The 12,966-nt window shown below is 48.4% G+C and overlaps 2 protein-coding genes across 6 annotated transcripts in view; one reads left to right on the top strand and one right to left on the bottom strand.

The window, feature by feature from the left end:
* Positions 1 to 4,912, top strand: part of BAG6 (BAG cochaperone 6) — a 31,018-nt gene extending 26,106 nt beyond the window's left edge. For all 4 annotated transcript variants that reach the window (XM_066613240.1, XM_066613241.1, XM_066613238.1 and 1 more), the window contains 7 exons: positions 463 to 587; positions 1,464 to 1,610; positions 2,383 to 2,442; positions 3,001 to 3,141; positions 3,243 to 3,350; positions 4,316 to 4,462; positions 4,610 to 4,912. In XM_066613240.1, coding sequence (XP_066469337.1) covers positions 463 to 587; positions 1,464 to 1,610; positions 2,383 to 2,442; positions 3,001 to 3,141; positions 3,243 to 3,350; positions 4,316 to 4,462; positions 4,610 to 4,708 — 827 coding nt within the window. In that variant the 3' untranslated portion in view covers positions 4,709 to 4,912. The remainder of the gene's footprint in view (positions 1 to 462; positions 588 to 1,463; positions 1,611 to 2,382; positions 2,443 to 3,000; positions 3,142 to 3,242; positions 3,351 to 4,315; positions 4,463 to 4,609) is intronic.
* A 3,328-nt stretch (positions 4,913 to 8,240) lies between these two features.
* The window catches only part of PRRC2A (proline rich coiled-coil 2A), a 38,104-nt gene continuing 33,378 nt past the window's right edge, over positions 8,241 to 12,966 (bottom strand). The window contains exons 24-32 of one of the 2 annotated variants that reach the window (XM_066613336.1): positions 12,634 to 12,802; positions 12,485 to 12,537; positions 12,183 to 12,271; positions 11,736 to 11,994; positions 11,396 to 11,494; positions 11,085 to 11,300; positions 10,417 to 10,505; positions 9,095 to 9,188; positions 8,241 to 8,954 (exon numbers count right to left, since the gene is read on the bottom strand). In XM_066613336.1, the coding sequence (XP_066469433.1) occupies positions 8,715 to 8,954; positions 9,095 to 9,188; positions 10,417 to 10,505; positions 11,085 to 11,300; positions 11,396 to 11,494; positions 11,736 to 11,994; positions 12,183 to 12,271; positions 12,485 to 12,537; positions 12,634 to 12,802 (1,308 nt within the window). In that variant the 3' untranslated portion in view covers positions 8,241 to 8,714. Of the gene's footprint in view, positions 8,959 to 9,094; positions 9,189 to 10,416; positions 10,506 to 11,084; positions 11,301 to 11,395; positions 11,495 to 11,735; positions 11,995 to 12,182; positions 12,272 to 12,484; positions 12,538 to 12,633; positions 12,803 to 12,966 lie in introns of both variants that reach the window. The other variant, XM_066613337.1, reaches the window with a different exon arrangement.

The following is a 12,966-nucleotide window of genomic DNA, read 5'->3' as shown; positions in this document are numbered from 1 at the left end:
CCTTATTATAAAAATAATTCAGGCAGTTCAGAAACAGTTAAAAAAAGGGGGGAAAAGAAACCCTGGGTAATAAAAAAAAAAATTTAAAGTAGTTGGTCCCTTGCTAAAAGCAGTATTTCAGTAAGGCTCAGCTTGAAAGAAAATCCTCTTTGCCACTTGTCTAAATGCGAGCAGTCATTTACCAGTAATTGGGATCAGCCAATCCTCTTTTGGATGAGTCTTCTAAGTTCTGGGTGCCACGATTGAAAAGGCCCTGTATTTAGTGCACACTAGTTATAAGTCCAGTGGCAGAGGGGCCTAAGAGATGTCTGAGACCGAACAAAGGTCATGGGAACTTGGTTCTTGAGATCCTTTAGTCCCAGGCTACAGTCCATTTTACTGGCCAAAATAGTGCTTTTTTAGAATCTCCCAGCTTCTTTTCTGCTGCAGCCTTTCAACAATCTATCTCTCTCTTGTTTCCAGATAACACCTTTGGGTTCCGGCTGCTGGAACTTTGCAACCAGGGCTTGTTTGAATGCCTGGCGCTGAATCTCTACTGCTTGCGAGGGGAGCAGGCGGCCCTGACAGCTGTCATCAATGACCGCATTGTGAGTGTTGAGCCTTGTACTCTCTGCCATTCTTCCCCCCCCCCCCCCAGGGATTCAGTTCTGCTGCCTCTTCTCTCTGATGGGGATTTTCCCATGGAGGTATTAGAGCGGCAAGAAGGGGAAGCTGTACTGGTTCTCAGTGGCTGAAATTGTGCATGGAAAATCCAGACCAGACTTCTGCACGCACATATTCACATATAGGATGGAGGCAACTGGAATACAGTGCAGGACTCGTTGGACGGGATGAGCACCCTTGCCCTCTGTCATGTTGTGCACTTCCTGACTAACTCCAGACCCAAGAAGATCCTCTGGGGTGTGTGTGGTTCACATTTTGTATCCCACTCTTTCTAACTTGAACTGAGGGTTGTGCTGTGGTGGTTCAGTTTTATCCATGTAACAGCCCTGAGGTAGGTTAGGCTCAGCAACTGGGCCAAGACAAGATGTATATGGCTGAGTGGTGATTTGAACCGGAGTCTCCCTAGTCCAAGTTGAGCACACTGGACACATTGATTCTCAAAGCTAGTACCTGAAATGGCAAAGTTATTGAAGTGCCTTATAAAGACACATGAAGTTCTCAGCTGTTCTGATGCTTTCTTAGGCTTTTCTCCAGGCTTGTGTGTGTGTGTGTGAGAGAGAGAGAGAGAGAGAGTTCTGAGAACATGAGCTTTCCTGAAGGCTGCCCTATCTGCCACACAAGGAAAGTGTTTCTAAAACTGCACTGATCACCAACTTGCCTTAAAAGAATAGTCCAGCCAAGTACAAGATTATCTGCAAGATTGTACTGGGATCTTGGAGGATTCCGCATCCTTGATGAAGGTTGCAGCTCAGAATGCAAACTTGTGGCTAGACCTGACTGTTTTTTCTTCTTGGTGGCAGAGGCGGATGTCAGCAGACATGAACCCCTCCCTGGTGAGCTGGCTCACCACCATGATGAGCATGCGGTTGCAGGTGATTCTGGAACACATGCCTGTCACAGAAGAGCAGATTCTGCAATATGTTCGCCGGGTCGGAGATCCTCCGCAGGTAATAGTGACAGTGTGTGGGCTACACAATGGGGCTGTTGTGCCAGCATATCTCAAGGATAGGACTGGGCTGTAAGTGGGGTGATGATCACTTGGATGTTAAAGGAACATGGACACATGCATGGAATACACTATGACTACTAGTCCTGATGCTATATGCAAAACAGTCATGTGTCACTTAACGACAGGAATAGGGACCAGCCCCCCCATCAACAAGCAATGCTCTGCTCCCCTTGCCGCTAGAGGCTCGCCTGAGCTTCCCAGAGGCAGCGCATGCCCGTTCCCTGCCTCTGTGAAGCTCAGACTGCCAGAATTGCACAAAAGATGTGACTTCTGGTTTCCCGGAAGAAACTGGAAATCACGTCTTTTGTGCGATTGGGGCAGTCTGAGCTTTGCAGAGGCAGTGAGCAGACACACGCTGCCTTTGGGAAGCTCAGGCGGGCCTCCAGAGGTGAGCGGAGCTCCCCTTGCCTTTGGAGACTTGAGGCATGCATGTGCCCCGCGACGACCATGTGGCCACCGGTGGTCATTGCATATGCGTTCCAGCATTGTCTGGAACGTTGCTAAGGGGTGCACACCTGTATTCCTTCTAGGGGGTCTGTCATTGTCCAAACTCCTTCTGATGCACAGTGTTGTGCTGCTGCCAGGCTTCATTTCTGAACTTCTGGGGTGTGTGTGGCTGTCAAGGAGGAATCCTCTTTGCTTAAGAAGAGGGGCATAGGAGGTGCCAAGCACCACTGCTGAGAACTTGACACTGTATCTCATCTCTGCAGCCTGTTCCTGAAGAGCCCATGGATCTTCAGGCTGTCGAGCAGCCATCTGAAACCCTGCAGGTATGGGGCATGAGGGGCCTAACATGCAGTGGGTGTGGAGCTCCATTGTGAGGGGCTGTGTGCTGCTATATCCTTTAGGCACTGTGAAGCCTAGAGGCTGTGGTCAAAGTGGTCATTGCCTCAGATAATGTGGTCGTTATCTGGTAATCGTGACAAAGGCTTTGTCAGGTAGATGAGCAGCTGTTCCCATTTGCAGATGTGCACTTGGCCTGTGACCACCCTGTGAACTTTGAAGTGAGGACTTCCTGCTTCACAGCTCAGCCTCTTGGCCACCATGCTGCGCTACCATAGGAAGGTGTTCCTAGGCAGAGGCCTTTCTCGGCCCTGCTTCCTGTCCCACCTTATAACTGGACGTTACAGTTTTGAACGTGCCCAATAAGTTTCTTCTCTGCAGTAGAATAAAAGGAGCAAACCTGTTCATGGACACCCACCTCTTCCAGCACAGGAGCAGCCAAGAACTGTTTTGTACATTCAAGAGTGTGAGATCTGCCACTGAGCTATATGTATCTCGAGGAGGGCTTCCTCCAGAATACCCCTGTTGTTCTCTTCCTCCTCTAGTGTGACAGTGCAGCCTCTCCAGCCCCAGCCACCACAGCAGAGGAGGCCATGCCCCAGCAGCGAGGGGAGCCAGAACAGGAGGATCTGCAGCGAGAGCCCCCTGCCCCTGATGCAGAGCCCTGGGCTGCTGCTGTGCCCCCTGTGAGTTCTGATGGCAAGGAGGATGGCATGTGCCCTGGGTGGGACACGCTCTTGGTATTGCTAATGGATCCTTACATGTTTGCTCTTCCCTCCCCTGCAAGGAATGGGTGCCTATCATCCGAGAGGACATTCAGAGCCAGCGGAAGCTCAAGCAGCAGCCCCCCCTTAGTGATGCCTACCTGAGTGGAATGCCAGCTAAGCGGCGCAAGGTGAGCGCATTCTTCCTTTAGGCAGCAAGTCACTGCTGCTGGCCCTCCCCCTGTTTTTGTGCACTGTTGCGCAGTGGGAATGGGAAACATTGCACTGGCTGTCTTAATTGGGGATGAGAACTCTGTTCTCCTGGCCTAGCAAATCCAGGGGCTTTAAGGCACCGAGAGTTCCCTAGTCCTACTGAATTGAATGAAAAAATAGAAGTCAGTATGGTGCTCCTTTTGCACTTGAGACTTTTTTTTTAACTAATGGGAGGTGTCCTGTCTTTTCAAGTGGAAGTAGAGCAAATATGGTTTGAGGACTCTGTAGGTGGAGCACATTTCGGTTTTCTGCTTGTCTTGGATAAAGTGGCAGATACTCTGCTTTAGCAGAAATTCTGTGGCCCACCAGTTGTCTCCGGGAGCACACAAGACAAGATACCTGCATCCTGTTGCCACTCTTTCATTTCCCTTTCAGAAATGGGCTATGTCTAAAACAGTCTAATACAATCATAGTGGTGGACTTTTCCTCCATAAATCTGTCCACTCCCCTTTTAAAAACATCTAGGTCAGATGCCATCAAAACACGCTGGGGCAAGGAGTTCCTCTGATTGATTACGTGTTGTGTGACTGCACCATTTTGTTTGGGATTTTTTTTTGGCTGTTGTGTTTTTAAGAATTTATATTGTTAGTTGGTCTGAACAATCTTGCAAAGTGATTCACAAGCATCATTAAATTACATCCAGGCACCACCAGCAGAAGCAAAACCAGTTTCAGTAATATATGAAATAGTTTTTACAGTCCTCTTAAGAGAGCAGCCAAGGAGGTCTGACAGATCTCCTTGGGCGGGGGGGGGGGGGGTAGTGCTTTCAGTTGCATTTCTGTCCCCAATTTCCAAGTGTGCTTCCTCGTAATACCTGCAAACTAAACTTGGGATTATGCCTGTTTGGTAAACAGAGTGCTAATTCCTATTTCTCTCTTTGAAGACAATGCAGGGTGATGGGCCCCAGCTGTTGCTTTCCGAGGCTGTCAACAAAGCTGCCAAAGTAGCTGGTGTGAAACCCTTGACAAATGCTGAGAGCCTGAACCGTGACCTCGCTGAGCCAGCACTGCAGGAGAGCTACCGACAGCAGGTATGTACGTGCCATCCTTGCTTCCAAGATGGATGGGGGGGGAAAGGGAGACCCTCTTGCTTCCACCCCCAGCAAGGGCCATCTGTCTTGCTAATGGTGGAGGGGGAGACAGTGGTCTCATGTGCCACTTCTTTTTCTCTCTTCCAGCTGAAATCTGACCTGCAGAAGCGCCTGCAAGCTGATCCCAGCTTCACCCCCCAGCGATTTCCTAATGCCCAGCAGGCCTTTGTGGCAGAGGACTCATAATGGCTGCTGTCCAAGCTCTCCTGGGTCAGGGGCCTGCCTCTTTACCCCCATGCACAACACAGACAGCCACTTCCTTCTCAGGCCAAATATTTAAGTTCCTTTCCATTTATCTCCCCCACCCCTCAATCTGGTTGCTGTGACCTTTCTCCAAGCGGAGTGCCCAAGTTACTGCTGAAATTGTTAAATAAAGCCACTTGCCCAGGGTTTGATAGTGATGGTGCTTGTTTTTAAACCAAAGTAACTTGAGGGGCTGGGCTCAGAAGAATGGAGGAAATTAGCATCTGACTACAGGTTGGAAAAGGAGTTAAGTTTCGTGGTGCTGCTGCCTAAAGAGGGTGGTGATGCAGCAATCTTTCCTCACTGTCCCAATTCTGGATTTTTTAAGGAGTTAACAGGATTTGCCTGGATTTTCTTAGCTTGCAATTCTCTGCTCTACAGTACCTGGCCTTGTTTCCTCTGTGATTGACAGTCTTCCTTCCCCCAGACCATGTTGTTGAAGAGCAGCAGGCCAGAGAGAAAGCTGTAATGGTTGCTTATGATATGAAGCTGTGTTATTAAGCAAGCTATTGGTCCACCCCTATTGAGAGGGGAGGATATATCTAAAGCTTTTGTTTTTGCATATCTATGTCTGGGTTAGAGGTAGAGGACTTGCCTGCCACTGTTTCTACTCCTTAGCACAGCATCCAGAAGTCCTAATAGAAGACATGTTTACATTCAGTGAGTGCTGGGGAAGGTGGATAAGAACTTAATTCGCATCTATAGCAGACGAAATAGTAGCCTAAGTCATACCACAAGTGAAACGGCACCTAATGCTTTTTGGATAGGATGGCTCTGCTCCTGCCAAAATAGAGCCTGCTGTTAAATCTCACTATGGCCTATTCTAAGTGACCTTTGTTTAAATTTAAGAATTTTAGGGTGCTTTCAAGACTGAGGTAACCTCAAGTAACAGTACCTGATGATAGAGCAAGTACCTTATATTACAATCAACGGAAGGGGTGTCAAACTCATTTCATACTGAGGGCCTAATAGCATTCATGATGCCTGCTGAGGGCCAGAAGTGATATCATTAAACAGGTCATAACCAAAAATAAACACTTTTTGTCACTGAGGAACTCATTAGCTCATTTGTGTATTAGAGAAATACACAAAACTGGATCATATTTCAAGATATGGGAGAGCCCAATTTTCATGTGGGCTGTCTTTTCAGCAGTAACACCTCAGTACTGCTTAACAGCTGAGAGGTGCCACAGAAGGGACAGTTAAGCACAGAACTGTCTCATGGAAGTTTAAAGAATGTCTGGTATGCAAGGCAAGCTGGTTCACTTAAGATTTCAGTAAGAGGGAACACATGTCTAATTAGCTTATGGAGCTAGAGGTTGCAACATCTTAGGCTAGCAAGGAATGAATTTAATATACTCATTAAGAACAGCCCCACTGGATCAGGCCATAGGCCCATCTAGTCCAGCTTCCTGTATCTCACAGTGGCCCAGATAACAAGAGACCTGCATCCTGGTGCCCTCCCTTGCATCTGGCATAGCCCATTTCTAAAATCAGGAGGTTGCACATGCACATTATGGCTTGTAACCCATAATGGATTTTTCCTCCAGAAACTTGTCCAATCCCCTTTTAAAGGCATCCAGGCCAGATGAGGAGTTCCACAGACCGACCACACGCTGAGCAAAATATTTTGTCTGTCCTAACACACAATTTTAGTGGATGTCCCCTGGTTCTGGTGTTATGAGAGTGTAAAGAGCATCTCTCTATCCACTTCATCCTTCCCACACATAATTTTGTATGTCTCAATCATGTCCCCTCAGCCATCTCATTTCCAGCCTGAAGAGGCCCAAACACTGTAGCCTTTCCTTTTAAGGAAGGTGCCCCAGCCCAGCAGTCATCTTAGTTGCTCTTTTGCACCTTTTCCATTTCCACTATCTCCTTTTTGAGATGTGGCGACCAGAACTGGCTGCAATACTGCAGGCATGGCCTTACCATCGATTTGTACAATTGCATTATAGTATTAGCCATTTTGTTCTCAATACCTTTTCTAATGATCCCAAGCATAGACTTGGCCTTTTTTACTGCCGCTGCACAGTGGGTCAACACTTTCATTTACTCAAGGCCCAATCATATCCAACTATCCAGCCCCATGGCAGAACTGTTCCCTTACCTTGAGGAGGCCTTTGTGACTGCCCCCTCTCCACAGGATGCAGCACATGGTGTTGTCACAGCTGCACCAGTGCTAGAAAGTTGGCTAGGACTGACTGCTGTAGAACTGGGAATCTGTTATTTACAGCAGAAGTGGATGCACATGGTTTTTTTCTCTGCAACCATAACAGAAAGGAAGTGCAGGGGTATAAAGTTGTGAAACCATGGAGTACTGCCTTGGCTGCGGCTGTAGTCAATGCTTCTTTAGAAGATAACATTTTACAAAAACTGAGTAAGGGGCAATGCGTAAAGCCTCTTAGTTTGCCCTATAATAGAAAATTTTAGTGTTATTAGGTAATTTGCTTAAAGAAGAGGGAAAGGTTAAGAGGACAACTGGGAGCTTTTACAAAACTACCATGAAAAAAAAGGCTGTTTTTCCCTGCTGAGCTCCTTCAAGTAAAATCTCTAATGCAGTGTTTCTCAAACTGTGGGTCAAGACCCACTGGGTAGGATGCAAGCAAATTTCAGGTGGATTCATTTCAATTTTTTTTAATATATTAGACTTATTGCTACCATGGTATAAGACTGCATTTGGGGAAATGTTACAGATCTGTACTTTGAATAAGCTACTATGTATATTCTTTTAACAATGATAGTCAATGGGACTTACTCCTGGATAAGTATGGGTAGGATCACAGCCTAGGTGTGTTAATTTTTGCTGCTCTATGGTGTCACATCTGGTTATGACATCACTTCCGGTGGGTGATGACAGATTCTCATTCTAAAAAGTGGGTCCTAGTGCTAAATGTGTGAGAACCACTGCTCTAGTGTCTACAGGTGGGTTCTGTTCCAAGCACTCACATGGATGGCAAAAAACACACTATAGCAAATCAATTTAAAAAACAATTTCTTTGGTGATTTAAAAGCAGATTTGCTGACCTTTGTGATAGTCATTAAGATGACAATCCAACAATTAGTCTCTCTCAAAATGCTTAGAAAGGCTTCACTCTGACCTGTCCACCACTGCAAAGTATCTTTCTTTCAGGTGATCAGGGGGAAGAGGGGGGTCGCCTGGAGAGAGCAGGATTGATAGATTGTCAGCCAGCTTCCCTCTCTCTGTTTTAAAGGACTGTTCAGGTTTTTAAACTGATTTTAAAGGGATGTGTTTTCCCCTTCTCCAGGGATCAGCACATTCCTTCTCAGTTGCAGGGGCCATTCGTGTTGAGTCAAATCCTTGTATAAAAAATCCATGTATAAATAGGCTAGACCTGTATTTCAGCAAAAGCCATGAGACATTTTCAGATGTGAGGAAAAAAAATCAGTGCACCACATCAAGTTACTCAAACAATTCAAGCCTTTCAACAAGATTGAACACATGAAGGACACACCAGTTTGACTTTTTATTTTGTTTTTTTTAAACAATTTTTTTGGTTTTATTTATTAAACAAACCAGCTCGACCACCTTTTTAAAAACTCAACGCTTCCTATTTCAAACTCAGGGGAGCGAATAGACAGGAGAGGAGGCAGGCTCCCAGTCTCACCTTCCTCCCACCTCCATAAATAGAAGAGGGAAGAGGAGAGACCCCACATGTTCATATTTATATATATTTACACTCCACACCTCAGAGCTGCTCCCCCCTCAGATCAACGGGCAATACAGCCCATGCCAGAAAAATAAACTCGGGAAACCAAAGAAAATAAGCAAAAATACATTCAGGTGGGAGCCTCCCAAAAGCCTGATCCTTGCCCCCTCAAATTATACTCTGAGCAACCCACTAAGTATCTAACACCCCTAATTGAGGGGGCAAATGCCAGTGTCACTCCCCACATAAACAAAAGGAGGTAAGGAGGCACCCCATATTCAGGATACACCAAGGAGGAGAGAGAAGGGAGAAGAGGAACAAGCCTCTGCAAACAACCCTCTCACAGTTTTGGGAGGAGGGCTTAACAGAACCAAAATGGGAGGGTTAGTGGTGATTGGACAGACTGGGATCTTGTTTGTCAGTGTGTGGGCGGGCATCTGGCTCAAGGCGGCGGTGTGGAGCTCCATCCCGTGGCTGAGCTGCTCGTTCCCACGAGCGGGGATTCCACCGAAGAACATCTGACTATGAAACCAGGGCCAGGAAGGAAAAGACAGAACACAGAGAAGAGAAAAAGGTCACATCTTGCTCTTTAAAATGCCCCAGATTCCCCACCACCACCACCAAAATTTTGTAGCCAGCTTCCTTCTAGAAGCCTCACCTGCTGGTAGACCTCAAAGCGCTGGGCACGAAAGATGCCACCATAGCCAGACCCAGGGGTTTTCAGTCTGGCATTGAAGCCTCCAGAGAAAGGCCTGTAGGTGAGAAAAGTCCCAGAAGTTAGCCTTTTCCTACTCTCATCTGCAGGAGGAGGGGTCTGCTTGCAGTTGTGTTCCCAAGACACAGAGAGATGACACCAGAACAGGTTTTCCACACAGGCAGGATTTCTGCTGTGCTCTGAGCACTGCAGTCCTTTCCTGTAACTGCTGTATTCATCCCTTCCTTGATCTTCATTGCCAACTTTCTTTCTGTTTGGGGCACAGTTTTTTTTTCCTAATCTCCTGCACTTAAATTCAGTTTTTTAAAGAACTTCCAAAGCCTTACAAGACTAGCTGTTCTGTTGTTCTGTTCAGAACAAATCATTTTCCATGATACAAATCCAAAGATACTATGGCTATCAAATCTGGTACACAACTGTAAAACAAAACTAAATTTTATAAAAGTTTGCATATCTAAAGAAAAAAGTAAAGCATACTTTAACACGGACAAAAACAATCTCAGAGAAAAAACACCACATCTTGGGCAAGTGTCATTCAACATTGCAGAGCTCAAAGGAGATAGTAGCAGGGCCCCTGTCTTGGCTTCAAACCATTTTGATGTGCTGCCCAGACAGCCACACATTGCATCAAGGCAGGCATCAAGGGAAAGGCTATGTGATACTGACAATCCACCCTGCTGAACTCTTGCAACTGCCGGGAGACTCCTCGGGAATCTAACAAGTCCCCCCGGAGTGCTGCGCACTCTCAAGAGCTGGTGGACATGATTCCTTGGCCAATGAGGAAGAGGATTGAACTAGACAATTGTAGAGGGTGTTCAACTCATGTCAAGGAAGAGGAAATTATCTCCTTTCTCTAAGCCAGCCACTTTCAACCATTGTGCCGTGGCACACTGGTGTGCCGCGAATGGTCCCCAGGTGTGCCGTGGGAGTTTGGTGGAGAGTCATTTATTAATAAGACCATTGGGGAAATGAGCCCCCCACCAACAGCAAGTTGTGCCTAGTCAATTGTCCAAAAACTGATGGTGTGCCTTGACAATTTTTGTACCTTGTCGGTGTGCCATGAGACGAAAAAGGTTGAAAATCACTGCTCTAAGCAGCAGACAGAACATTAATCACGATCACAAGTACTCAGAGGTTGCCTGAGAATTTGAGTCTTGGGTTTAGAAGGATAGAGCTTGTCCATGTTGACAAATCTTTAGTCATCCAGCCAATTTCCATCACATTCCCCCTCCCAAGGCCATTTCTGCTTCACACTGAACGCTCACCTGCCACCTGAGGGGGGTCGGGCCCCCACAGTCCCCAGGCCATTGAGTTTCCTATAATCTTGTAGCGGCTTCATTTCCAGAGTGTGAAGCTGGGGAGGAAAATGTTTGTCACAACTGGAAGGTAGTGAGGCCCTTCCCACCCTCCCACCACCTTGTGCTCCCTGTAAAGGAACTCCTAAGTTAGTTTAACATAGGAAGAGCTCAAGTGGGACCCTCTGTCACTAAGGCGGACCTGGACTGCATCCTCTTTGTCTGACAACACTGTAACCGATTTTAGCCAGCCAATCTGCTGCGACTGGCACATGCCAGCCCAGTGCATACTCCAGCTAACCTGATCATCTCGCACAGGTCAAGGCAGCTCAAGGGAGCCTTGAGTCCTCTAAGCAGAAAGGCATCTAGATGAACACCCCTAACAAAGGTCATTTAAGGCAGTGCACAAGGCAGGAACCAGCCCATCTCCCAGGCTGGAGGAGATGCCAAAGGTGACGAGGAAAGTGCTTCCAGGCAAGACCATATCTAGCTAGCCACACCAGGGGTCTATTATTTTCATCTGCTTCTAACTCTTCAGATGGTTTTGATCCACCTGCAAGCGCCTGTTTTTCCATTACCCCTTTTATTAATGTTATATCAACTTGCAGCCTGCACTGCCCCACCACAAGCCTCTTTACCTCGTTACGGCCCACTCCACCGTGAGGAAACGCCCGCACAGCTGGAGACACAAGGCGCCCAGTCAGCTGCCCTGGTGGCCGTAGGGCCGGTGAGGCCACAGGCACCAGGGGCATTGGGGGAGGCGGTGGTGCAGCTGCAGCAGGAGGGGCCTGCTGCAAGGAGCCAAAGTTCACCACAGGGGGCAGCTGGGACGGCTCCACCACTGGCAACAGGACCTGAGGCAGGATCGAGAGAGCACAAAGGGGCGGCATGAAGAACAGGGTTGGTCCTCAGGGAGGCATTCTGCCAGAGGAGAGGGAGCTGACCTCACCTGCTGGGTATGGCCTGTGGCCGTCAAGAAATTGCTCTGGCTGCCTTGCCCCAGTGTGGCCGGATAGAATTCGGAGGGGGAGGGGAGTTCCTGGCGCACCTGCAGAGAAAGCAGCATGTGAGATGGCCTCTCCAAAACAGCCCTGCCTCTCTGCCATTTGGGGGGGGGAAGAGGCAACCAGCTTTGGATTTACACACCTCTACAGTCATCACAACCCTACCTAGTCCAACCGCCAATAATCCTCACTAAGTTGCAATCCAGAGACCTCTTCAGTCCTCAGCAGGAAAGGCACAGTGAGATCCTATGTCTTAGCCATTTATTCTCTTACCCTGCCCCATACCTGAAGCAGGGCTTGCTCAGGAGCCAGCTGGCTACCGCAGAAAGCTGAGCTGTAGATGAAGGAGGGAGGAGGGGCCTGGTACAGCAAGCCCGTAGCCGGGAGCTTGGGAAGCTCAGCCGCCTGCAGGGCCGATATTTCCACATATTGTCCCTTCAGGGCCATTCCAGAAAGAAGGGTGGAGTTGGGCAGCACCGCACCGGCTGCTGTCTGAGCTGGAGAGGTGGGAGCTTGGCTGGGCTGGAGATACAGGTGCTGGGACCTGGTGAAGGAGAAAGCCAGTTCAAGTTACTAGACACAAGGATGATCCCCATTCCCCCCAGGATAGAATCCAGCCACTGCAGGGGCAAGCCCACTACACTGCAGACGTTCTGCAGCCCTGCCTTGCTCAGACCAAGTTCTTCACAAGCAAACTCCCCCTCCACCACGGGCCCTCCCACTGGCCTATACCTGTAAGTGTGCAGAGAAGGGGTGCTTGGACGGTAGCTGCTGCCACCGTTGGTGCCGTGAAGCTGCGACTCGAGCTGGATGTTGGGGACCTGCAATGAGAGGATGCACAAAGCTGTCAGAGCATATACAGACCCAGTCCCATGCTTCCTCAGCCCCTTTTCTCTGAGGGTCCAACAACATGACTCACCCCTCCTGGACTATGAGAGTGCCTGGCTATGCAGAGTGCCTGGCCAAACCCAGATGACACCACTATAGCAGCCCATGGCACAACCACCTGTTCCTCCCCCTCCTGGCAAAGCTACCTGGTTCCCATAAAACAGCTCCGGGTACAGCCGCTGGCCTTGGTTCCTCTCACCTGTAGAGGAACAGACAGAGTCAGGCACTACTAAGATGTGCAGAACCACAAAAGACTTCTTCCTCCTCCTCCTCAATCCAAATCCCACCCCCATACCTGAGAACACCGAAGTGTCTGGTGGGAGGCCGTGTAGGCAGGAGGCAGCGGTTGGGGCCACTGGAAAAGGTTTGGGCTCACAGGACCGACTAGGAGGCACCTCAGGGGATGCTCTGTGGCTGGGGGGCACTGGGGGCAGCAGCTCCCACTCCCTGGGGGCAGAGGTCAGCTGCAGAAAGAAAGGAGGTTGTGAGAAGGAGCTTAAGCTTCCCAGTTTCCTCTTACCCTAAGCGAACCGATCTAACTTGCTTCTTTATTTAACATAGGTATTATACTCTCTGTAGGCAATCCTTGACACAGGTTAGCAGCACTGGCTGCACAAAAAGCCAGTGG

The sequence above is a fragment of the Tiliqua scincoides genome, chromosome 2 (assembly GCF_035046505.1).
Source record: "Tiliqua scincoides isolate rTilSci1 chromosome 2, rTilSci1.hap2, whole genome shotgun sequence".
Lineage (NCBI taxonomy): Eukaryota > Metazoa > Chordata > Lepidosauria > Squamata > Scincidae > Tiliqua > Tiliqua scincoides.
This window is presented reverse-complemented; position numbering and strand designations above follow the sequence as displayed.